The sequence below is a fragment of the Choloepus didactylus genome, chromosome X (genome assembly GCF_015220235.1).
Source record: "Choloepus didactylus isolate mChoDid1 chromosome X, mChoDid1.pri, whole genome shotgun sequence".
NCBI lineage: Eukaryota > Metazoa > Chordata > Mammalia > Pilosa > Megalonychidae > Choloepus > Choloepus didactylus.
The window spans coordinates 22,770,199-22,797,783 of NC_051334.1; the positions used below are offsets into that span (position 1 = coordinate 22,770,199).

The 27,585-nt window shown below is 38.1% G+C and overlaps 2 protein-coding genes and 1 pseudogene across 2 annotated transcripts in view; 2 read left to right on the forward strand and 1 right to left on the reverse strand.

Moving 5' to 3' along the window:
* LOC119523721 (zinc finger X-chromosomal protein) overlaps positions 1–27,585 on the forward strand; it is a 725,297-nt gene that overhangs the window by 329,798 nt on the left and 367,914 nt on the right. The window lies entirely within an intron of this gene.
* The window catches only part of APOO (apolipoprotein O), a 94,444-nt gene that overhangs the window by 45,743 nt on the left and 21,116 nt on the right, over positions 1–27,585 (reverse strand). The window contains exons 2-5 of the mRNA XM_037822544.1: positions 15,528–15,635; positions 5,978–6,097; positions 3,651–3,705; positions 458–553 (exon numbers count right to left, since the gene is read on the reverse strand). Coding sequence (XP_037678472.1) covers positions 458–553; positions 3,651–3,705; positions 5,978–6,097; positions 15,528–15,635 — 379 coding nt within the window. The remainder of the gene's footprint in view (positions 1–457; positions 554–3,650; positions 3,706–5,977; positions 6,098–15,527; positions 15,636–27,585) is intronic.
* LOC119523222 lies at positions 23,445–23,953 on the forward strand (annotated as a pseudogene).

The following is a 27,585-nucleotide window of genomic DNA, read 5'->3' on the forward strand; positions in this document are numbered from 1 at the left end:
CCCAAATGTCCACCAACTGATGGATGAATAACAAATTGTGGTGTATCCATATAACGGAACACTGCTCAGCAATAAAAAGGAATGGAATACCCATACATACTACATGGATGAACTGCAAAAACATTATGCTGAGCAAAAGAAGCCAGACCACAAAAGACGACATACTTTATGATTCCATTTATATGACATTCTAGAAAAGGCAAAACTATAGAGGAAGAGAATAGATCAACGGTTGCCAGAAGCTAGGAGTGGGGCCAGGAGACTGACTACAAAGGGGCACAAGGGAATTTTGGGGGAGATGATGGTACAGTTCTGTATTTTGAGTATGGTGGTGGTTATGAGACTGTATTCATTTACTAAAATTTATCTATCTGTATACTTCAAAAGGGGAAATTTTATTTAATGTAAATTATACCTCAATAAATCTGTTTAAAAAAACCCACCAAATTATACCTACCTCTAGCCAAAAGGAGTCCAAGAAGTCCAGCAAAGCCAATTACACCAAGTCTTGGAAAAAATCCAGGAGGTGCATTTTGGAGATATTCATAGCTGTCTACAATAGATTCAGACCAGGAAATAGTTCTATAAATTGCTCATTAAAAACAAAACATATATCAAGTATTGAATGCTTCTCAAATCATGTATTCCTTGTTTTCTGCTAATAAGCTTTTTTTCCAACACATTCTTTTTTTAAATGCAATTTTATTGAGATATATTCACATAACATACAATCCTTCAAAGCAACATGTTCTTTTTATGTGATATATATGATTTACTAATCACATAGCAAGTGTCCAATTTTCAAGCTCTTCTGGTCTGACAACCTACTAACCATAAATTAATGTTAGATTACCTCCATATTCCTGAAGGCAACGGATCTGAATGAACTATTCACATAAGGAAAAATACAAATAAAAGAATCCCTCACTATTCAAACTCTTGATATCCAAACACAGAAAGAAAATAGATTTGGATAAATCTTGGGATAGATCTGCCACTATCTGAAGCACTGCTGCTTGCTCTCTGAAACTCAGGGACCAAATACATGAGACTCAGAAAAGTAAGTATCCTTTACTATTTGAACTCATTATATGAACTCAAGAACAGAATATATGGATAATGAAGGAAACTTGTAGTACAAGTACATGGGGGAAAGTCACCTTTGAAAGTGATAAAACAAGTAAAAATAAATATAACATATGAGCCTATTCACCATGCCTGAACACATCTTATGTATGACTTCACTTGCATGATACCTCTTCTCTTCTCCTCTCCTCTCCACTGGGCCAATCCTACCACATAAGAATCAGCTTACATCCTATCTCCTCAGAAAAGCCTTGCCTAAGTTAATCAGCCCAGCCCTCTCTTCCACCTCTCAAGTCCCATCTGGTACCTCCATCTATAGCACCTTGTGTTTAATTGTTTGGGTTGTAGATATTTTATGTCTCACCAAGGAGAATGTGAGCTCCTTGATGGTGGTCTACTGAGACTTCTACTTTATCTTCTCTCAGCAGTAATTGTGGAAGTTCATTCAACAAATATTTATTAAGAACACTGTGCTAGGAGACGATGAATATTGAATGAATTAAATGAATCTCGGCTAGGTAGTGACATAAAGCCTTCCTATCTCTGTCTCTCAACCTTATCTTCACCACTTCTTATCTGCTTATGGTTCTTCAGTCACACCTCTAAGCCTTGATCATGCTGTGTCCTCTGTCTGGAATTCCATCTCAGTCCCATTCACACATTTTGGTGTGGCTACTAGTACTCCTTCAAGATTCATCTCAAAAATCCTTCCCTGAGTCTCCCATCTCCCCAGTCTCTATCAAACCAAGTTCCCTTCCTCTCTCCCTTTGAAAGTAGTCTGCAATTGTTTCTGTATCTGCATTACCCATATGTTATTGGATAATTATACCTCAGTGGTTGTGACCACTGTCTTAGTCAACCTCAATCTTCAATGCCTGGCATGATGGCGACTTAAATGTATGCTGAACTGAACTAATAAACTGGAATACTCAGTAATTCTCTCTCCCAGATAACACCAGGTGCAGGCCAGTTTTCCTTTTCCTAGGTTTTTTGGGAAATGTGGTGATCATTTTCAATACTAATATATGGCTTATGTTATGTTTGCCGTGTTTCCTGTATGATCTTTCACTTATTGTGCCTTTGACCTAGTTTTTAATTTCCATTCTCCTGTCTCATTTTACGCAACTTTCTACTTTCCTTTATTTTTTGTCTACCAATACAATGTTACTCAGTTCCAGTGCACTGAGTGGTTGATAGAAGAACACTCAAACAGCTTTGGTGAGCTGAGCTGAAGTGAGTTAATCACAAAGAAGTGGGAAAGAAGATACATTTTAAGACTACTGAAGCTGAAGCACAGCTTCTGGTAGCATGTCTCAGCTGTGACTGCTGGGAAATGGACTGATCGCCTTGGCAGACAACAACACAACTAATAAAGCAATGTTTCTAAGAGCCTTTGTAGCAATTACAAATCCAGAAGAAGGAAAAAACCAACTAATATTGCAAATAACATCTACTGCTATGAAACAGTAGGAAATGATAGGTGACAGTGAAGAGGCCTCCTCAGTTACACTTGTACAAATAAAAGACTACATCAGGGGTTCCTTATTTTCCTCAGGTGTAAAATGGAGACAATAATAGTCTATTAGGATTGTTATGAGGGTTAAATAAACTAATATTTTAAAGCACTTAATACCTGACAAGTACTAAATAAGTGTTTATTAATAAAATTGAGATTTTATTTATTAACATGCGTTAATAATTTAAAGAACTGGTAGGCTGTTAATATGTCTGTCTTCAAAACAAAAAATGTTATTTATCTGATAGTCCCAGGGCAGGGATATTAGCACATGAAGTCGCCATGATGATCGTAGCAAAGAAATAAGCTGTACTCATGTTTATTTTATTCCATCGTGGAAATAAACCCTTAAAAAAACAAGATTACAATTTGCTGAGATGCCCAATAAGGGGAATTAAATTTTACCAGTGTCTCTATTAATTTACCAGTTCCTGACTGCGATTAGTCAGAACATAGACTGTGAAACCAGTTAATGAGTATATGTGATAAGTGGTTCACATGTGAAAAAATAAAGGACAATAAAAACCAAATGAAAAAATGTAAAAATACTACTAATTATGCAATAAGGTCTTTCCAAGACAAACTAGCCCAGTTCCCTCCTGCCTCTAAATTTCTACACCACATATTCAAAGCAGTGCAAATGCAATTTTATTCATGTATAACTAACAAACATAGAAAATCAGTTATTGAGCTATTCTAATTTTGAAAACCTGTTAATGTGTTTGCGTTTTGTACTAGATTGTAACCTGGAAACAGACTGTTTTAAAAAATTCAGTGTATCTGCTCTCACTAGCCTAACAATCCTAATGATCTTGAATAGACTTACTTACCTGTTGAAGCGGTGGTTCCTGTTTGCGGACACTAGTCCTCTGAAATTTGATGAAAGTGACAGATCCTCTCTCAAGAAAAATCCACATAGATCTAAAATTCTGTGTACAATTTTAAGGAATTCAAAGATCTCCTGATGCCCATCCAGGGAATCCCAGTTAAATAAAGAGTCCTATGTTAATGAAGTAGCTGATTATGCCTCATTAAAAAATCAACTTACCTACCCCCTGTTGAACAATACTTTGCATCTTGGGCTTAGTTTGGGAGTACGTTTCCTAAAAAGGTGAAAAGAAAATGAATAAGAATTGGTAATTAGTAAAGTAACAGAACAAATATTTTTGTCACTAATGACAAAACAAAGGAATATACTATCTTTCTGTTTCTTTTTTTTTTTTTTAATTTTCCCTTCACTGCAAACTGCTCAGCAAGAATAGTAAGAATGCCTTACTACTGCCACAGGAAGAAGAGATTCCAAGTGGAGTGGTTTCAACAACCCAGCCTTTTCACTGTTCTATTAAAATCAAAGAAAACAGACTAAAAATCAAGTCCCTTGATAATGTGGCAATCCTTTCCCCATGTAATTAAAATTGTGTCTTTCCTATTAAGCCTATTTCCTGATTTGCCAAAAGAGTATTACTTTAGAGCTTATATCTAAAAACTGCCTATTTGAAGCAGGAAAGACCGGCGTTAATGAAACTAGGGAGCCTATATCCAAATTTGGAGAGATACTTAAATCAATTCTAAAGCAAATGAAGTATCAACATTCTCTCAACAACAACAAAAAAAGGATTTGTACATGAACATAAATGATCCTCAAGAAAACTGAGAAGTAAGTCTACCACGAAGAATTGAAAAAAGATACAGGGGTATTAGAAGGTAGCAAAACCAGTTGCCACTTGGAAAAGAATTTGTTTATTTAATTCAGTTCAAATCAGAACAAGTTATTCTAATATTTTTAAATGGTCTTAAATAATAGACACTGAATTTGGGAGCAGGCATAAAGAACATTAAAAAACCTGAATATCGTGTCCTTAAAATCCATTACTGTTTTTTCCTGCCCATAAAAAAAAGAAAGAAAAGCTACAAATCAATGTCTCAAATGAGTGCCTGCCTCTCTCGCTAGTTTAATCTTTTTACTATGAAGAAAAATTAAATTAGTCCTTGAAGAAAGGGGATAGCAATTGCTGATCAGAAAAAGGATCCAGGAATTAGAAATACTTCTATTCAGAAAGACTTCATTCTGTAGCAAAATAAAAACCATGAGGCTCCCAAGAAAGCTTTTTTACTTAGAAGTAGTGCAAATAAACATGTTGATACTTATTCTATCATGCAGAGAAGAGAGGTATTTTGCTGCACTTTCTGAGCATCATACACAGAAGGAAAAGTAAAAAACAAAAAGTAATCTTAGGTTAAGAGGTCAGAAGACTACTCTTATTACAAAAAAAAAAAGGACTAGACATAACAGTAGTCATGCCTACATGAGAAAAATTTTCTGACCTTATCTTAACCACCAGGAAATGGTTTAAAAATCTTCTAGAACAAGAGAATAAAGTCTAAGCATTTTACCACATAAAGTCTTAAGTATTTCATAACTCAATAATATGGTTATGACACTTAAGTATAATGGCCTAATTTATATTGTTGATAGAGCCCATGTTTATTATTTTCTTTCTAAACTGGTAAACAAAAGTTCACCACTAGTATAGACAGTGGAAATTATAAATTTTAAAAAGTTCTGGATGAAAACTGAATTTGTAAATCTCAAGAAAAGTGAATCTAGATCACATCTCACACACCTACATACTATTTTTTACTATTTTGTCATCAGTTTTCAAAATCAAGATTAAATACAGCAAACATTTATCAAAGCGTATGAAAGCATCCTGTAGATTGTAAATTTAGGTTTCAGATGTTAAAAAAATCACAGAAATACTCTCATTAATTAACATAACAATAAATGCCTAATCTAAAGCATGAGCACTGACAAAAGCCAATCTCTAGATGTAGTTCTTTGCCTATTAGGGGCAAATAGTTCAGTACTCAAATACATAATTCCACCCCTTTAGAGTATTCAAAATGTTCTATAACCATACCTGTTTAAAGAGGCACTAATTGTAGAATCTTTAGGAGGAGGAAAAACTTTTCAATTTTGATATAAATGTCTATATGGCATCCTTTTCCTTTAACTAGAGTTCCAGCCCTATATTCTCTCCTGGCAGATAATAAGGTTTTCATAGCTACAGTCAACAAGACATTTACCACACCCCTCCTCTCCTCTCCCTAACCAAGGTGGCACATGCTACCCAGTATGCTACCTAGTAAGAGGAAAATTCTCTCCACTACCATAGCAACAGCTGCCACCAGGAAGCAAGGGCATTTTTCTACCCCCGCCCCGCTGAAGACGGTACTGATGAACATTTGAAAGCTGGGCACTTTTCAGTTGGGCCCTGTAATGTGCCTTTTTTCCCAAAATATGCAGCCAGTATAGAGTTTCCACTATTGGTTCTAAACAGAAATGTGTTTACTCCATTTTCAGAACAGCTGTACCTGGCACCAATTTGTATATGGTTCACAATAATGTCGAAGCTGTGAAAAGCTTTCTTCAAGTTGCGTCCTTGGCTCCTCCACATATTTAGACTGACCCTCTGGAACTGAGTAGAGTGAAAGCTGCATACATTAAAAAACAAACAAAACAAAATGAAATTTTTAAAAAGGGCATACAGTTATAATAATAAATTATCTGTAGGCATAATATTTCTAAAAATTCATGAATTACAGTGACCCTAAGGGTTACATGCTCCCTGAACCTTGCTTTAGACGATCTTTACAACTTATTTCCTTGCTGCAGACAAATGGAATCAATAAAGACCAAGAAGGCAGGGCTATGAGCTCCCCTCCCATCTCCCATATCAAACAAAGTAGCTCCCATTGATCGGTTTTTTTTTTTTTATTTATTTTTTTATTTTTTTTATCTTCATTTTATTGAGATATATTCATATACCACGCAGTCATACAAAACAAATCGTACTTTCGATTGTTCACAGTACCATTACATAGTTGTACATTCATCACCAAAATCAATCCCTGACACCTTCATTAGCACACACACAAAAATAACAAGAATAATAATTAGAGTGAAAAAGAGCAATTGAAGTAAAAAAGAACACTGGGTACCTTTGTCTGTTTGTTTGTTTCCTTCCCCTATTTTTCTAATCATCCATCCATAAACTAGACAAAGTGGAGTGTGGTCCTTATGGCTTTCCCAATCCCATTGTCTTTTTTTTTTTTTTTAATCATCATTTTATTGAGATATATTCACATACCACGCAGTCATACAAAACAAATCGTACTTTCGATTGTTTACAGTACCATTACATAGTTGTACATTCATCACCTAAATCAATCCCTGACACCTTCATTAGCACACACACAAAAATAACAAGAATAATAATTAGAGTGAAAAAGAGCAATTGAAGTAAAAAAGAACACTGGGTACCTTTGTCTGTTTGTTTCCTTCCCCTACTTTTCTACACATCCATCCATAAACTAGACAAAGTGGAGTTTGGTCCTTATGGCTTTCCCATTCCCATTGTCACCCCTCATAAGCTACATTTTTATACAACTGTCTTCGAGATTCATGGGTTCTGGGTTGTAGTTTGATAGTTCCAGGTATCCACCACCAGCTACCCCAATTCTTTAGAACCTAAAAAGGGTTGTCTAAAGTGTGCGTAAGAGTGCCCACCAGAGTGACCTCTCGGCTCGTTTTGGAATCTCTCTGCCACTGAAGCTTATTTCATTTCCTTTCACATCCCCCTTTTGGTCAAGAAGATGCTCTCCGTCCCACGATGCCAGGTCTACGTTCCTCCCCGGGAGTCAAATTCCACGTTGCCAGGGAGATTCACTCCCCTGGGTGTCTGATCCCACGTAGTGGGGAGGGCAGTGATTTCACCTTTCAAGTTGGCTTAGCTAGAGAGACAGGGCCACATCTGAGCAACAAAGAGGCATTCGGGAGGAGGCTCTTAGGCACAACCATAGGGAGGCCTAGCCTCTCCTTTGCAGCAACCGTCTTCCCAAGGGTAAAACCTGTGGTAGAGGGCTCAACTCATCAAACCACCAGTCCCCTATGTCTGTGGTCATGTTAGCAACCATGGAGGTGGGGTAGGCGAATACCCCTGCATTCTCCACAGGCTCCTCAAGGGGGCACTACATCTTTTTTTTTTTTTTTTAACTTTCCCTTCTTTTTTAAATCAACTGTATGAAAAAAAAGTTAAAAAGAAAACAAACATACAATAAAAGAACATTTCAAAGAGACCATAACAAGGGAGTAAGAAAAAGACAACTAACCTAAGATAACTGCTTAACTTCCAACATGTTCCTACTTTACCCCAAGAAAGTTACCTAATATAGCAACCTTTCTGTGAACTTGTTCCTACTATATCCATCAGAAATTAACAGACCATAGTCATTTCTGGGCATCCCCAGAACGTTAAATAGCTTATCTGTTCTTCTTGGATTATTGTTCCCCCTTCCTTAATTGCTCTCTACTGCTAGTTCCCCTACATTCTACATTATAAACCATTTGTTTTACATTTTTCAAAGTTCACATTAGTGGTAGCATATAATATTTCTCTTTTTGTGCCTGGCTTATTTCACTCAGCATTATGTCTTCAAGGTTCATCCATGTTGTCATATGTTTCACGAGATCGTTCCTTCTTACTGCCGCGTAGTATTCCATCGTGTGTATATACCACATTTTATTTATCCACTCATCTGTTGAAGGACATTTGGGTTGTTTCCATCTCTTGGCAATTGTGAATAATGCTGCTATGAACACTGGCGTGCAGATATCTGTTCGTGTCACTGCTTTCCGATCTTCCGGGTATATACCGAGAAGTGCAATCGCTGGATCGAATGGTAGCTCTATATCTAGTTTTCTAAGGAACTGCCAGACTGACTTCCAGAGTGGCTGAACCATTATACAGTCCCACCAACAATGAATAAGAGTTCCAATTTCTCCACATCCCCTCCAGCATTTGTAGTTTCCTGTTTGTTTAATGGCAGCCATTCTAACCGGTGTTAGATGGTATCTCATTGTGGTCTTAATTTGCATCTCTCTAATAGCTAGTGAAGCTGAACATTTTTTCATGTGTTTCTTGGCCATTTGTATTTCCTCTTCAGAGAACTGTCTTTTCATATCTTTTGCCCATTTTATAATTGGGCTGTCTGTACTATTGTCATTGAGTTGTAGGATTTCTTTGTATATGCAAGATATCAGTCTTTTGTCAGATACATGGTTTCCAAAAATTTTTTCCCATTGAGTTGGCTGCCTCTTTACCTTTTGAGAAATTCCTTTGAGGTGCAGAAACTTCTAAGCTTGAGGAGTTCCCATTTATCTATTTTCTCTTTTGTTGCTTGTGCTTTGGGTGTAAAGTCTAGGAAGTGGCCGCCTAATACAAGGTCTTGAAGATGTTTTCCTACATTATCTTCTAGGAGTTTTATGGTACTTTCTTTTATATTGAGATCTTTGGTCCATTTTGAGTTAATTTTTGTGTAGGGGGTGAGGTAGGGGTCCTCTTTCATTCTTTTGGATATGGATATCCAACTCTCCCAGCCCCATTTGTTGAAAAGACCATTATGACTCAGTTCAGTGACTTTGGGGGCCTTATCAAAGATCAGTCGGCCATAGATCTGAGGGTCTATCTCTGAATTCTCAATTCGATTCCATTGATCTATATGTCTATCTTTGTGCCAGTACCATGCTGTTTTGGCAACTGTGGCTTTATAATAAGCTTCAAAGTCAGGGAGTGTAAGTCCTCCCACTCACTTCGTTTTTCTTTTTTAGAGTGTCTTTAGCAATTCGAGGCATCTTCCCTTTCCAAATAAATTTGATAACTAGCTTTTCCAAGTCTGCAAAGTAGGTTGTTGGAATTTTGATTGGGATTGCATTGAATCTGTAGATGAGTTTGGGTAGAATTGACATCTTAATGACATTTAGTCTTCCTATCCATGAACATGGAATATTTTTCCATCTTTTAAGGTCCCCTTCTATTTCTTTTAGTAGAGTTATGTAGTTTTCTTTGTATAGGTCTTTTACATCTTTGGTTAAGTTTATTCCTAGGTACTTGATTTTTTTAGTTGCTATTGAAAATGGTATCTTTTTCTTGAGTGTCTCTTCAGTTTGTTCATTTCTAGCATATAGAAACATTACTGACTTAGTGCATTAATCTTGTATCCCGCTACTTTGCTAAATTTGTTTATTAGCTCTAGTAGCTGTATCGTCGATTTCTCAGGGTTTTCTAGATATAAGATCATATCGTCTGCAAACAATGACAGTTTTACTTCTTCTTTTCCAATTTGGATGCCTTTTATTTCTTTGTCTTGCCGGATTGCCCTGGCTAGCACTTCCAGCACAATGTTGAATAACAGTGGTGACAGCGGGCATCCTTGTCTTGTTCCTGATCTTAGAGGGAAGGCTTTCAGTCTCTCACCATTGAGTACTATGCTGGCTGTGGGTTTTTCATATATGCTCTTTATCATGTTGAGGAAGTTTCCTTCAATTCCTACCTTTTGAAGTGTTTTTATCAAAAAGGGATGTTGGATTTTGTCAAATGCTTTTTCAGCATCTATTGAGATGATCAATTGATTTTTCCCTTTTGACTTGTTAATGTGTTGTAATACATTGATTGATTTTCTTATGTTGAACCATCCTTGCATGCCTGGAATGAACCCCACTTGGTCATGGTGTATGATTTTTTTAATGTGTCTTTGGATTCGATTTGCAAGTATTTTGTTGAGGATTTTTGCATCTATATTCATTAGGGAGATTGGCCGGTAGTTTTCCTTTTTTGTAGCATCTTTGCCTGGTTTTGGTATTAGATTGATGTTAGCTTCATAAAATGAGTTAGGTAGTGTTCCATTTTCTTCAATGTTTTGAAAGAGTTTGAGTAAGATTGGTGTCAGTTCTTTCTGGAAAGTTTGGTAGAATTCCCCTGTGAAGCCATCTGGCCCTGGGCATTTATTTGTGGGAAGATTTTTGATGACTGATTGGATCTCTTTGCTTGTGATGGGTTGGTTGAGGTCTTCTATTTCTTCTCTGGTCAGTCTAGGTTGTTCATATGTTTCCAGGAAATTGTCCATTTCTTCTACATTGTCCAGTTTGTTGCCATACAGTTGTTCATAATATCCTCTTATAATTTTTTTAATTTCTTCAGGATCTGCAGTTATGTCACCTTTTTCATTCATTATTTTGTTTATATGGGTCTTCTCTCTTTTTGATTTTGTCAGTCTAGCTAGGGGCTTGTCAATCTTGTTGATCTTCTCAAAGAACCAACTTTTGGTGATATTTATCCTCTCTATTGTTTTTTTGTTCTCTATGTCATTTATTTCTGCTTTAATCCTTGTTATTTCTTTTCTTCTACTTGGTTTAGGATTGGTTTGCTGTTCATTTTCTAGCTTCTTCAGTTGATCCATTAGTTCTTTGATTTTGGCTCTTTCTTCCTTTTTAATATATGCGTTTAGTGCTATAAATTTCCCCCTTAGCACTGCTTTTGCTGCATCCCATAGGTTTTGGTATGTTGTGTTCTCATTTTCATTCGTCTCTATATATTTAGCAATTCTCTTGCTATTTCTTCTTTAACCCACTGATTGTTTAGGAGTGTGTTGTTTAACCTCCAGGTATTTGTGAATTTTCTAAGTCTCTGATGGTTATTGACTTCTAATTGTATTCCATTGTGGTCAGAGAATGTGCTTTGAATAATTTCAATCTTTTTAAATTTATTGAGGCTTGTTTTATGTCCCAGCATGTGATCTATTCTGGAGAAAGTTCCGTGAGCACTAGAAAAGTATGTGTATCCTGGTGATTTGGGATGTAATGTCCTGTATATGTCTGTTAAATCTAATTCATTTATCAGATTGTTTAGGTTTTCAATTTCCTTATTGGTCTTCTGTCTGGTTGATCTATCTATAGGAGAGAGTGATGTGTTGGAGTCTCCCACAATTATTGTGGAAACATCAATTGCTTCCTTTAGTTTTGTCAGTGTTTCTCTCATGTATTTTGTGGCACCTTGATTGGGTGCATAGACATTTACGATTGTTATTTCTTCTTGCTGAATTGCCCCTTTTATTAGTATGTAGTGGCCTTCTTTGTCTCTCAAAACATCCCTGCATTTGAAGTCTATTTTATCTGAGATTAATATTGCTACACCTGCTTTCTTTTGGCTGTAGCTTGCATGAAATATTTTTTTCCATCCTTTCACTTTCAGTTTCTTAGTGTCCCTGTGTCTAAGATGAGTCTCTTGTATGCAGCATATTGATGGTTCATTTTTTTTGATCCATTCTGCAAATCTATATCTTTTAATTGGGGAGTTTAAACCATTTACATTCAACGTTATAACCGTGAAGGCATTTCTTGAATCGGCCATCTTATCCTTTGGTATATGTTTGCCATATTTTTCCCCTCTGTCTATTAATATCCTTTATTGTACCCATACCGAACCTCTTTAGTACTGAACCTTTCTCCAAGTCTCTCTGTCCTGTCTTTGTTTCTCTGTCTGTAGGGCTCCCTTTAGTATCTCCAGTAGGGCAGGTCTCTTGTTAGCAAATTCTCTCAGCATTTGTTTGTCTGTGAAAAATTTAAGCTCTCCCTCAAATTTGAAGGAGAGCTTTGCTGGATAAAGTATTCTTGGCTGGAAATTTTTCTCACTCAGAGTTTTAAATATATCGTGCCACTGCCTTCTCGCCTCCACGGTGGCTGCTGAGTAGTCACTACTTAGTCTTATGCTGTTTCCTTTGTATGTGGTGAATTGCTTTTCTCTTGCTGCTTTCAGAACTTGCTCCTTCTCTTCTGTGTTTGACAGTGTGATCAGTATATGTCTCGGAGTGGGTTTATTTGGATTTATTCTATTTGGAGTTCGCTGAGCATTTATGATTTGTGTATTTATGTTGTTTAGAAGATTTGGGAAGTTTTCCCCAACAATTTCTTTGAATACTCTTCCTAGACCTTTACCCTTTTCTTCCCCTTCTGGGACACCAATGAGTCTTATATTTGGACGTTTCATATCATCTATCATATCCCTGAGGTCCATTTCGATTTTTTCAATTTTTTTCCCCATTCTTTCTTTTATGCTTTCATTTTCCATTCTGTCATCTTCCAGGTCACTGATTCGTTGTTCAACTTCCTCTAGTCTTGTACTATGAGTGTCCAGAATCTTTTTAATTTGGTCAACAGTTTCTTTAATTTCCATAAGATCATCCATTTTTTTATTTAGTCTTGCAATGTCTTCTTTATGCTCTTCTAGGGTCTTCTTGATTTCCTTTGTATCCCGTACTATGGTCCCATTGTTCATCTTTAGTTCTTTGAGTAGCTGCTCTACGTGCTGTGTCTCTTCTGATCTTTTGATTTGGGTGCTTGGGCTTGGGTTATCCATATCGTCTGGTTTTTTCATATGCTTTATAATTTTCTGTTGTTTTTGGCCTCGTGGCATTTGCTGAACTTGATAGGGTTCTTTTAGGGTTTGTAGACCTATTGAAGTCCTTATCTCTAATTTATCAGATCTACAGCTTCGTGGAGTACACTTTCTCTAACTAACCAGCAGGTGGCGTCCACGAGCCACCTGTTCTCCACAAGCCAGTTCTCCCCTGCTTAGCCTTTTTTTTGAGTGGGGGAGTGAGTCTTGTGGGGCCCAATTGGTGTACCAAGCTTGCGTGTGTAGTTGGTGCTGCCTGCCCTGTATGTGGGGCATGTTTCTGGGCAGTCGGGGAGGGGGGGTGGCGCTAACAATCAAATCTCCCTGGTGATCCTAGAGTTTTAAAGCTGCTGCAATAGTCTAATCCTTCAGTTCAGTCCTGCCACAGTTTGTCTCTGCCACTGACCCAGAAGTCCTTGGTATTGGCGTATGGCTCCTGAGACTTGCAAGTGGGCCCCTCTTCCAGGCCGTGCACCCCGGGTCTTCTGTTGAGGGATGACTGTGCTATGTCACAGGTGAGTGCCGTCCCCCCAGGGCAGTTCTGGGCTGCTGGGCTGTGTAGGGAGGCTCCCAGTCTGCTGAAATGATGGCTGAATGGGGCTTTGTTAATTCACACTGCTCTACCTTCCCAACTCTGGGACAATCAGCTGAGGTTGCAGGGAAGGCTAATGTCCACGCCCAGTTTTGTGGTGTGTGCCTGTTATTTGAAGCACTTCCGTCACACTGGGTTGTCTGGGGCAGTTCTGGGCTATGGGGCTGGCGATGGGCAGGAGTGTTTCCTGTCCACCAGGATGATGGTTGTGAGCGGACACCCCCCTTTTCTTGGGAAGTTGTTGTGTTTAGTGAATTTTCTCAGCCACTGGATTATTGCGTTTTGTCTCAGAGCTCTCCTAGTTCTGCTCTTGACTTGACCTGCCCAAATTGCAAGTCTTTGAAGCTTTCTGTATTGGGCTTCTTAGAGTAATTGTTTTAGAAAAAGAAAAAAGGATTAAAAAAAAAAAAAAAAGGGCCCTCCTCAGAGATCTAATGGGTTATTGAAATGCTGAGACAAAGCAACCAGGGCCATTAAGGAAAGGTCCACAGGGCAGAGAGATCAGCTTTTCTTCGGGATTTGCATATGCGCCTCAGGGCCCTTCCCCTTTCTATGTTCACCAGAACTCCAAAAATCCTCCGCTTTTATTTTGGAGTTTTTCGTGTTGTTTTTTTTTTCTCTATGCCTGTCTCCTCTCTGCTGGGCTGGCTGCTCTCAGATTCTCTGGTGTCTGGTCTCAGTCTATCTATGGTTGGAGTTTGGATCAGTAGAATGAGATTCCGGTAAGGGCTGCCACTGCAGTTCTCCCTTCTCCTTCCCGGAGCTGACAGCCCCTCCTCCCACGGGAGTGAGCCTGGCAGGGAGGGGCACGGGTCCCCTGGCCGCAAAAACTTACAGATTTCGCTGATCTCAGCAGTTCCACGTTTTCATGAGTGTTGTATGAAGTATGCCCAAAGTCAGATTGCTCTGTGGTGTCCAGTCAACGCAGTTCCTGGCTTTCTACCTACTTTCCTGGAGGAGTAACTAAAACATACAGCTCACCAGTCTGCCATCTTGCCCCGCCTCCCTTGATCGGTTTTATACTGATATTTGGTAATTGCACCTCAGATTTAGTTTGGGAAAAAGATTCTATTACTCTAAAGGGTGGGTGGGAGGAGGGAGAAAAAAGCTTGCAAATTACTGAAGAGTGTGTTACTTAGTTCAAATGATCAGTTTGGTGCTAATCAAAGCAGAGTAACAGGTTTGCTCCCCACCCAGAGGAGAAACTTTCCACAGCCACTACTGACTGCCTTATTCACCCTCAAAAATGCTGTTATCCCAAGGCCTGAGAAGAGAGTAAAGGGCACAAGATAAGCTAATTAGCTTTATATAAACACAATTCAAGTAACCCTGCTGTGACTGATGGTAGATCTTGTGGATGTGGACGTTCTTTTTTTAAATTTTATTGTGGTAACAAATATATAACATAAAATTTGCCATTTCAATCATTTTAACTATACAATTCAATGGCATTAATTATATTCACAAAGTTGTACAATCTTTACCACCATCCATTATCAAAACTTTTTCATCATGATGGTAGATAATTATATCATTTTATTCAAAGTCAATAGAAACAATATTCAAAATAATCAATGGGGGTACAGACAAAAAATGTAAACAATGGAGAGAAGATTGCTTGTTTTATTTGTTTAGTATTTATTAAGCATCTACTTATGAGCTTTTAATCCAGCTAAGAAGCAGAATGAGCCCAGTCTTTCATTTCTTAAAAAGGGAAAAAAAATGCTAATGGTTTCTTGTTTTGATAAGCCGTCTCGAATCAGGCAGATCACTTGGATAAGCTAGTTGTGCTTACAATCTACTGGGACATAACAGATTCCCCACTAAAAATCTATGTAATATTTGTTAATTATATGTCCTTAGCTAAGTACCATTAAAGTTCATTTTTAAAAAGACATAGTTTAGTAGGTTCCCACAAAGAAAAGCAAACTATAAAGAAATATACTTCTTTCTTTTAAGTATCTTCTGAACTGTCATAGCTTTCCAATATGGTAACTAAATCAGACTTTTAAAATGTTTTACAACATGAACAGCGTGTTACCTCATCAACCTTCATGGAATTTTTGTGAGGCGATTCCTTTTTTGGTGACGCATAGACTTTGAAGGTGAGCAGACTCAGGCTGGCTGGTCCCACCGACCTCAGAATTACCTGAAACACAGAAGCCGTCGTAAGCTCAACGCTGCAAACTGAGTGTGCGAAATGTGAACATTAGTAACCTCAGCCACTCCTGCCCTGAAAGGCTTATTGCACTTTAAGAGAAATAAACTTATTCTTGAAGTGTTGAGAAAGTCAGAACTTAAATATATATATATATATTCTCACCATTTTAAAATTCCAGGTTAACCTTATCTTCATTTCCAAAAGACAGTGGGAAACGACTTAGCCTTTCACGTCAAATAACATTTCTAAGAGTGTGTGTGTGTTTATGTGTGTGTGTATATATACATATATATATACACACTTTCAGAAATAATAGAGAAAATGCTATGGATAGCATTTTAAGTGCAGTTAAATGAATTTTAAATTACAAAATTGTCTCTCTCTCATACATGCACACACACACATACACATCACAACCACTACCACCACCACCACCACCTACAACAAGGGAAGGAGTTTTTAATGATCTTATCTAGTGATTCAATTTACAAAGTGAAAATTCTTCCTATAATTCAAATAAACTTTTGGAAGCTTTCCCTTTCCAAATTCACATTTTCAATTAACAAACTATAGCTCTTTTAACGAGGCCAGGCCCTTGGAAACTTGTGTCACCCATCACCCACAAGTTCTGGGCAGTGTCCATGAAGGAGCCCCCTCCCCGCCCCCTAGGTGTGGGCATGTAAGGCTGCTGGTATCTAGGGGGGCGGGTGACCCCATTGCTCTCTGCCCTCTGGGTCTGCCCCTGACCAACAACACTGCTTTAACTGGGAACTTCCCAATGAGGCGAGCAGGATCCACCCCAGAACTCTGCTTTAGACTCCCCTTCCTTATCTGCTCTAGCAGGGTCCCACTTGCCTTTTCTCATCCCCATCTAGCACTCTAACCTCTCAGCATTTTGGTTTCATATTTTCCTCCATCTTCATCCTTATTTTATATATTACCTTATGTTAGCCTTTTTACTTCTTGATTCCTATTTTCAATCCTTAATCCTATCTACTTTTCACATATTTCACTTATCACCTCGTGGCCTTTTATCTTTTTATCCATATTTTCATTTTATTTTCTTAATGATTATTCCCGCTTTCATCTTTTACCTTAAATCTCAACTCATTTACTTTTTAAATTTAACATTTTAATGAATTCTTGATTAATTTCATTTTTCCTTCTTATCTTACTCCTGTGTTTCTAATTTTAATATTATCCTAAGCCTGCCCCCTTTATTGCATAAGTTGTTTTCTTCTTATTACTATCCTCTTGGTTTCCCACTTAAACCCACCCCCATCCCACAGCAAGCTTGGTGGCCTAGAAGGTGTTGACACAGAAGAAAGCCCACTCCCTGTTCAGATTCCTGCAGGCTCTCAACAAACAAAACAAGTTTTAAAAAAAACACCTCACCCCAGGAGACTTGGAGACCCATATTAACATTCCCAAGGACCACAGTTCTCTCTCTCTCAGACAGCGAACGATTTACTTTAGGGTTTCTCAAACTTGCCACTATTATTTGGGGCCAGATAATCCTTCGCTGTGGAGCTGTCCTGTGCTTTCTAAGATGTTTAGCAGTATCCCTGGACTCTACCCACTAGGTGCCAGTAGCACCCCCCTCCCAGTCATAACAGTCAAAAATGTCTCCAAATATTGCCAAATATCCCCGGGGGGGGGGGGGCTGTCAAAATTCCCAACCTCCTTAACTTACTTGAATAAATATCATGTCCTGACATCTCTCACCCTCCTGACATAAGAAAATCTGTATGTTTTAAAATCCACGGTCTCAAACCTAATATATAATGATAGAAATGTTAACAGTGGTTGCCTAGGGGTTAAGTGGGGGGCGTGGACTTATTGAGAAGAGGCACAAGGGAACTTTCTGGGGTGGCAGAAATGATCAATATCTTGATTGGGGTATGGGTTACACAGGATCTACACATTTGTCAAAACTCAAATTGTACAACTAAGATCTGTACACTTAAAAATCTGTGCATTTCTCTTGACCAAAAGGGGGATGCAAAATGAGAGGAAATAGTTTCAGTGGCTGAGAGATTTCAAATGGAGTCGAGAGGTCACTCTGGTGGACATTCTTATGCACTATATAGATAATACCTCTTAGGTTTTAATGTATTGGAATAGCTAGAAGTAAATACCTGAAACTACCAAACTCCAACCCAGCAGTCTGGACTCCTGAAGACAATTATATAATAATGTAGATTACAAGGGGTGACAGTGTGATTGTGAAGACCTTGTGGATCACACCCCCTTTATCCAGTGTATGGATGAGTAGAAAAATGGGGATAAAAACTAAAGGACAAATGGGGTGGGATGGGGGGATGATTTGGGTGTTCTTTTTTCACTTGTATTTTTTATTCTTGTTCTGGTTCTTTCTGATGTAAGGAAAATGTTCACAGATAGATTGGGGTGATGAACGCACAACTATGTTATCATGCTGTGGACAGTTGATTGTATACCATGGATGATTGTATGGTGTGTGAATGTACCTCAATAAAACTGAATTTAATAATAAAAAAAAATCTGTGCATTTCATGGTATGTAAATCATATCTCAAAACAAAACAAAAACCCATGGACTCCAGCACACCTGACCTATGCCAAGTTGTGCCAAAATACGAGTGGGAACTGCAGGCAAAGGGTCATTTCTAGGAAAGAATCAGACATACTGGGTGTCATCTGACCTTGGTAAGGAATTAGGTGGTACTGAACCATATGATAAGAACCCACGGTGTGGGGGGTAGGGGAGCCAGGGTAAAAGATCTACAAACCTCAGGGGGCCTGGCATTGAGTTCCCAGGCTCATGTGGCTAAACTTTTCTTTCTGGTCCAATTCCATTTCTCAACAAGATATCTTACATCCTCCCAAGATCCTATATCTTGGAACTTTGGCCTTTTGTCTTTCAGCTTTTATTTGTTTTACATAATCCACAGGGGGCTTGATCATCAATGGAAACTAGGCATCAGCATCTGCATTTGGTTTGGTGGGGCCCTAACATTCTCTTCTTACTCTTATTGCCACTGAAGGTTGCCAAGGACTGATGATAGCAAAACAAATCTAGCCAGGTCAGCAGGGTTATATATGATATAAAAATTAGAAGAGGTCAACTCGAATTTATTTCAACAAATATTTCCTGTATACCTACTCCATGTCAGGCACTGTACTGAACAGGACATAACATTTAACAAAGCAAACATGGTCCCTCCCCTTACAGAGCTTTCATGAAGCTTAAGTTTGTTCAAAAAGACTGAGGCCTAAGACTGAGTTTATCTTTCAGCTCCAGCAGCAAGGGCAGATTCTTGGACATGGTTAACCAAGATATGAATCTGGTGAGGTCATATATACACTCAGATCATAATGGGTACCCAGAAAGGCTACACTGTCCCTGTTTTGCAAATAAAAGTGCAATGTCCAGAATTCTGTAGCTCCAGGATAACCTTCTGAAAAATTGCTTTAAAAACAAATAAATACTTGAAGCTAAACAAGCCACCCTCAAAACTACTCAAGGACTCTCATGAATGGTGGGGTGCAAATCCCTAACAACTTTCTTTTTAAGCTCCTTAGAGAATCCAGCGTATAGTTTCTCTCATTTTTAAGAAGGGTGACCCCTTATTCTCCCACAATTACGGATTTATCATCTTACTAGACCTTCCATTTAAAATAGATACCAGTTTCCCTTTTGATAAACTGCAAGCCTCGCTTTGCAGACCTGTGTAAACAAGAGGTTCAGAATCATCTGGCAAGCTTTTAAAAGCTTAGATTCCACAGTGTCTGATTGAGCGAATCAAAAAGGGGCCTAAAAACCTATTCCCATGATCAGCCATGTTTAGAAGGTTACTATTCCACAAGCAGATGCTTGGGGGACAGCTACTCAGCTTAATTTGGTATAAACACTCAATACACTTACTTGTTAAAACATTTGAAAAATGAAATAAAAATAGTCCTAAACACTCCCAAGAGTGTAAATCTCCCTGGCAACGTGGGACATGACTCCCAGGGATAAGCCTGGACTCAGCATCGTGAGATTGAGAAAATCTTCTCGACCAAAAGGTGGAAGCAAAATGAAACAAAATAAAGTTTCAGTGGCTGAGAGATTTCAAATGGAGTCGAGAGGTCATTCTGGAGGGTATTCTTATGCACTATATAGATAACTCTTTTTAGTCTTTAGTGTATTGGAATAGCTAGAAGGAAATACCTGAAACTGTCTGTGATGGTTAGGTTCACGTGTCAACTTGGCCAGGTGATGGTGCCCAGGTGTCTGGTCAAGCAAGCACTGGCCTAACTGTTATGGCAAGGACATTTGTGGCTGGTTAATAAATCAGAAGGCTGGTTTATTAAATCATCAGTCATTTGGCTGCAGCTGTGACTGATTACATCAATGAAGGGCGTGTCTTCCACAATGAGAATTCAATCAGCTGGATATAATCCAATCAGTTGAAGACTTTTAAGCGAGACAGATAGAGGACCTTCACTTCTTCTTCAGCTAGCCAGTGAAGCATTTCCTGAGGAGTTCATCGAAAACCTTCATCAGAGTTGCCAGTTTGCTGCCTGAGGAGTTCATTGAACACCTTCATTGGAGTTGCCAGTTTGCTGCCTGCCCTAATGGAATTTGGACTCGTGAATACCCACAGTTGTGTGAGACACTTTTATAAAATCTTATATTATAGATATCTCTTGTTGATTCTGTTTCCCTAGAGAACCCTAACTAATACACTGTCGAACTGCAACCCAGTAGCCTTGATTCTTGAAGACGATTGTATAACTATGTGGTTTACACAGTGTGACTATGTGATTGCGAAAACCTTGTGGCTCACACTCCCTTTATCCAATGTATGGACAGATGAGTAGAAAAATGGAGACAAAAACTAAATGAAAAATAGGGTGGAATGGGAGGATGGAATGTTTTGGGTATTCTTTTATACTTTTATTTTTATTCTTATTTTTATCTTTTTTTGGAGTAATGAAAATGTTTAGAAATTGATTATGTGTGATGAATGCACAACTATATGATGGTACTGTGAACAACTGATTGTACATAGTGGATGACTGAATGGTATGTGAGTATATCGCAATAAAACTGAATTTAAAAAAAAAAAGTCCTAAAAATAAAAAGAGAAATGGAGTGACTGGTTACCCACTACAGAAGTTATGGGATTTACTTATGTTCAAGATAATCTCTCCCATTTTAAACAAAACACAACCAATGCCCTCCACCCTTAATTCCTTCTCTAACTACTACCTTTTCCTTTTACCAACCTTCACTGACAAACTTATTTTTAAAATAGTGGATGGCCTTAGTAATAAGTGTAGTGATTAGCAGGGGCATGGGGAGGGCTTCTAGAGTGCTAGATACACTAGTATGTTCAGTTTGTAGAAATTATGATCTCTGCACTTTTCCATATGTATGTTATAGTTCAACACAGAGCTAAAAAGATAGACTCTATTTGCTTTCTTTAGTTTATCCCCTCCTTCCTTAACTACTCAACACACCTAAAACTGTTCAACTCAAGGCCACCAGTAGCCTCCCAGTAGCTAAACCTCAGTGGACATCTGGAATTTTTGTGGCATTCTGAAAATGGTGACTTCTCTACCATCTTCCTTTGACTTCCCAGATTCTACTGCCTCCCCACTCTATAAGTTCTTGTGCTGGTTTGAAACTGTTATGTACCCCAGAAAATGCCATGTTCTTTTAATCCATTCATGTAAGTACAGACCTGTTGGGCATGGGACCTTTTGATTAGGTTGTTTCCATGGAGATGTGACCCACCCAATTCAAGGTGGGTCTTAATCCTTTACTGGGGTCCTTTTAAGAGAGTTCAGAGAGAGCTGAGAGAGTGAGAGCGAGAGAGAGCGAGAGCGAGAGAGAGCGAGAGCGAGAGCGAGAGAGAGAGGGAGGGAGGGAAGGAGAGAGAGAGAGCGCATGTGCGCTTAGAAAGAAAACGCCCCAGGAGAAGGAAGAAGGACCCACAGAAACTGAGAGCCATTTTGAAACCAGGGCCCAGGAGAGGATCAGCAGACGTCACCATGTGCCTTCCCATGTGACAGAGGAACCCTGAATGCCAGCAGCCTTTCCTCACAGAAGGTATCTTCCTCTTGATACCTTAATTTGGACATTTTCATGGCCTTAGAACTGTAAATTTAGAAACTAATAAATCCTCATTTAAATAGTCAACCTATTTCTGGTATATTGCATTCTGGTAGCTTTAGCAAACCAAAACAACTCTCTAGGTACTCTCCTGCTCTTCTTTCTAGCTTTCTCTTCCTAAGCCTGTCTCTTCAAGGTTATGAATCATAGAGTAATCTTTAACCATCTCCTCTTCTCGCTAAGGGCAATTTCACATAAACCTAAGCTGCCTTCTCCCACAGGAATGAATGCTACAGACACCCAAATCAGTACCTGCAGTCCTGCCCTCTCCCTAAGCCTCAGGTCTATATGTCTAATTCCCTAATGGAAATCTTCACCTGGCTTTTCAATTAGTACTTCAAACTCAACAAATCCCCAAAAATGTACTTATTATCCTTCCCCAAAAACCTGTTTTTTCTCGGAGATTCCCTCTCTCATTTAATGGTCCTACAAGCCACAAGTAACACAAACTGAAATCTGAAATCAAACTCTTCCCCCTCCCTTGCTCATCACATCCAATTGTGAGTTTCTTCCCTCTCATTTCTCAAACACCTCTCTTCTCCATCTCCACTGCATTACTTCTGACCTTACTTCAGAGCAAAGACAACAGCAGCAAAGCAGCCCTGTGATGAAACAATGAGGATAACCTTTGAAGACAATAAGGTGTGGTCCCTGCCCCCACAGTCTAATAAGGTAGAAAACAGATAATTACAACACCTTTGATAAGTGCACTAACAGATAAAGGACAGGAGTAACATGGTAAAAGGAATAATGCACCACAACTGGGAACTTCTGGGAAATAACTTTAGAGAAAAGGCAGAATCAACCATCAGTAAGTTTACATCTTTATTTCTTTATTTTAGCAAAGTCACTGAACAGGTTGATGTAAAGAATCAGTGTCAGCCAAGGCGGACTCAGGGACACAGGGGAGGGGGCCAGCGGGCGCCATCTGCTGAGCGTCCTCCTCCAGACAGTGGGGCCAAGGCACCAAGCAAGGAGTCAATAGGGAGCTGGAGCCTACCAGGGGGCAGGCACATACCCTGCTAGCAAAGTGTTTTGAGATCTTTATTCCCATATAAGAGCTAAGAGCAAATATCCTGAACATTTCTAGAAATTGGTTTCTGAGATGCTCTGAAGACTGCCTACTAAAACTCTGACCTTTTCATTATTGTTTCCACTTTGTGACCTGAATTGACATTTTCTCCCAGAGACTTGTGTTCGCTGTTTTCAAGCCAAAATTTGTGTGTTTCTTCAGTTATTCTTCATTCAAGTGTAGTCATCCACATCAATTCCTGAAAACAACAGCTGCTCTACATGGACAGATTGTTCAGTTCAAACTCGCAGACATTGGAGAAGGGATTAAAGAAGTAACTGTCAAAGAATGGTATGTAAAAGGAGATACAGTGTCTCAATTTGATAGCATCTGTGAAGTTCAGTGATAAAACTGTTACCATCACTAGTCATCATGACGGAGTCATTAAAAAACTCTATTATAATCTAGACAAGATTGCCTATGCCGGGAAGCTATCAGTAGACATAGTAATGGAAGCTTTAAAAGATTCAGAGGAAGATGCTGTTGAAACACCTGCCGTGTCCCATGATGAATACACACACCAAGAAATAAAGGGTCAAGAGGTGCTGTGTAATCGAGGAGAAGTACTTGGATCTCTTAAAATGCCAGATTACCTCAGCACCAATCAGCAGAAAACCAAAGAGGATGAGAAGGATGACAAGCCCATCCGAGCTCTAGATGAGGGGGATATTGCCTTGCTGAAAACTTATGGTCAGAGCACTTACTCTAGGTAGATCAAGCAGGTTGAAGATGACATTCAACAGCTTCTCAAGAAAATTAATGAGCTCACTGGTATTAAAGGATCTGACACTGGCCTGGCCTCACCAGCCCTCTGGGATTTGGCTGCAGATAAGCAAATGCTCCAGACTGAACAACCTTTACAGGTTACAAGATGTATAAAGATAATGCTGATTCAGAGGACCCAACATACATTATCAACGTGAAGCAGTTTGCTAAGTTTGTGGTGGATCTCAGCAATCAGGTGGCACCTACTAACATTGAAGAAGGAATGAGAGTTGGTGTGGACAGAAATAAGTATCAAAGTCAAAAAACACTGGCAACTCCTACAGTTCACTGCCTTGCAGTTGAAAACAATATTAAACAATATTAATCTGGGTGAAGTTGTTGGATCAGGAAAAGAAGGCAGAATACTTATAGAAGATATTCTTAACTATTTGGCAAAGCAGACAGGAACTATATTACCTCCTTCAACAAAAGTTGAAATTATGCCACCTCCAGCAACATCAAAAGATAGGACTATTCCTATACCAATATCAAAACCTCTGGTATTCACAGGCAAAGCAGAACAGAACCTGTTAAAGGCTTTCACAAAGCAACAGTCAAGATGATAACTACGGTACTGAAGATTCCTCATTTTGGGTATTATGATGAGATCGACCTTACTGAAATGGTTAAGCTACCAGAACAATGAGAGCTCACTGCTTCTGCTCCTGGAATTAAACTCTTTATGTCCTCCTCCTTAAAGGCTGTGCTTCCTTGGGATTGCTACAGTTCCCCATTCTTAATGCTTCTGTGGATGAAAACTGCCAGAACATAACATATAAGACTTCTCATAATATTGGGGTAGTGATGGCTACTGAGCAAGGGTTGATTGTCCCTTACATAAAAACTGTTCAGATCTGCTCCTTATTTGAGATTGTTAGTGAAGAACTGTCTCCGAAAATTGGGCTCAGCAGGTTATATTGCAACCACTGACCTTACAAGAGGAACATTTACTCTTTCCAACACTGGATCAATACCTTTGCCAAACCAGTGACCTTGCCACTTGAAGTAGCAATTGGGGCTCTCGGATCACTTAAGGTCCTTCCCCAATTTAACCAGAAGGGTGAAGTATATAAAGCACAGATAATGAATGTGAGCTGGTCAGCTGATCACAATTATTGACGGTACTACAAGGTCACACTTCTCTAATTCATGGAAATCCTACTTAGAAAACCCAGCTTTTATGCTACTAGATCTGAAATGAAGATTGATAAGATATCCTTGAACTTGTGCGGCTTCCAAAGAATATGTAAAGCCTATCTGTCCTTCGTTACAACTCTTATTATGAATGATTTGTATTGTCTGATTAAGGTTTAAGGCGCAACATTGCTCACTATTCTGTTAGACTTTTTACTGAAAATGAGTAATGATGTAACAGTTTCCTGGGGTTTTTACATTTTTATGTCATAGTGTGACTTCTTAATGTGGTGGTGAGATTTTTGAATCAATGGATTGAAACTGGCAAAAACAATCAAGTTAAAGTTACAAAAAGACAGGTAGACATATACAGTATATGACGTTTCTTTTTTTTTTAACTGACTCTTAATAAAACTTCTCTTACAACTAGTCTTAGTGGGGAAAAGGAATTTACATACAAAAAGATTTTCTATTTCCCCACAATAATGCAAATTGTTGTATAAAATAAGGGTCATTATACTTTTAAGATATCCAGAAATATATTCTTGCTCTGTAGAGAGTATCATCTGTAAATGTCTTATTTATACAAATTAACATCTTTTAATAAGGAAAATTATAAGGTGATCTTAAAACTGTCCAATTATAGTGTCATAACCAGTAAGACTATTAAAGGTGTTTGTTTAAAATGGATATACTTTTAGAATTTTGATAATATTGTGGTGTTTTCTGGGAATAAACCATGTTCACAAACTTGCTTCATGTAAGGAAGTATTAAACGTAACAGCTTCTGGCATTTTCTTACATCCAGAAGTCCACTGCCTTTTAACTTTCTTAGCCTTCAGCTTAAAAACACGACCGGATAAGAAACTGAGGTCTATTCTATTCCCCATATCCTGAGTAGGAAAAAGAATAAGAGGAGGGAGAAGAGTTTAATGGGTATTTATGGGCAAAAAAATAAAATAATGAATGTGATACAAAAAAGAAGGTATCATAATGCTTATTTTATTAGAGACTCACTTTAATCAGAAACAGAATCAAAATGATTACCCAACACTTTGATTTGCAGTTAGAAACCCAGGCTGTTTCTATTACTTGTCCAATTGAATATTGTATGCCAAATTTAGTTGTTCTAGTGAAGTTCTGTGACAGAAAAAAGGTAGTTTTGATGCCTACTTGATTTATTTTAAATAATTTTTAAATCAAAAAAATAATAAATCAAATAAATGCTATTATTTTTTAAAATCAGATAATACAGAGTTATAAAGAAAATAAAATTCCACCCATAATCCCACCACTATTAATATGTTGATCCATGTATCTGTGTCTATGCTTTTTATAAAAATGGGATCATACTATATCTACCATTTTAGGATTTGGTTTTTTTAATTTAACATTATATTATGGGTAACTTTATATGTGAATAAACAATTCCACACTACCATAAAAAATCAATATCACTAGGAGCAGCCTCTGTAAAGAACAGTAACAAAAGAAACCAAAGGTTTAACAACAACAGGAACCACAATTATTTCAATATGTTTCACAGTAAAGGGGAGTATGAAGCCAGTATTTTAAGAGTTCATACTTAATGAGGATGATTTCTGACATGCCACAATCTTCATGAGTAGATACAATCCCTACAGTGAACAAAATAGGCAACCACTTCATGGCTCCGTGGCTCCTACTTTGATAATATCAAAACATCCTAGATCAAAAAGTTCCGTTCTTATCATATTCTTGAAACATCAAAAGAATACACCCACCCCACCCCCCAGTAATAAATGTTCAATGCATTACCTTTTATTGAGCAACTACATTTTATACAGCAATCCTTTCTATTCTGGATGGCCATACAACAAACTGGTAACAGAGGCATTTTCTGGGAGGTAGGTTAGAGAGGCAGACAATAGGAATCTTTAACTAATTGTACTGCTTTGACTTTTTACAAGGAAAAGGTATTTCAGTATTACTTATAAAAACTTTTAAATAGGTATTTTCTCTTCAAAATACTAACTTTGATAAAAGTTTACTGCACCATATATAACAAATTAATAAATGAAGTTTACTTTTAATATGTGATAATTAGGCTTCCATTTCTAAATGCTTCCGATCAAATTTTAAGCCTATAAGAAAATCACTCTCAGTATATCTGAAATGAAAGGGGGAAAACAGATTAGAAAATGGCATTTGTTAAAAAAAGGTGGGGATGGGGGTGAATTTGTGGCATGATTCTACTGAGTTTTTAAAAAATGCCACACCCAGGGTATATATAAGTATGCCCAGAAATGAGTCTGAAAAGATCTTAACAGTGGTTATTTATAGCTGGTGGGATTAAGGGTAATTCTTTAGTATTATCTGTAGTTCCTGAAGTTTTCATGATGAATATTGATTTGTTTTGTAATAAGCAAAGAACAAAAATGGCTGGCTCCTGGGGATAGTCTAAAGAATTTTCCACGAGGTATGGAAAGAATTTCAAATGAAGAAGGGCAAAAATGTATTTATTCAGTGATGTCGTTTTTGAAATAAATGCATCAAGAAGATAATTAAATCTATCCTCTCAAAATGATGTTTGACAGGCACTCATTTGAAAGCCCTCATACTTTAACAACAGAAACCACAATCATTTCAATCTGCCTCACAGTAAAGGGAATTATGCAGCCAATATTTTAAGAGTTCAGACTTCAAACAAGAAGAAAAATTGTCTTCCAACTATGACAAACACAGAACTACTTTATGAGAAACTTTCAATTCTGTAGTTATATCCTAGAGTAAATGACATTTCCTAGTTCTTCCTCATCCACTATAAACAGACTATAATCTAAA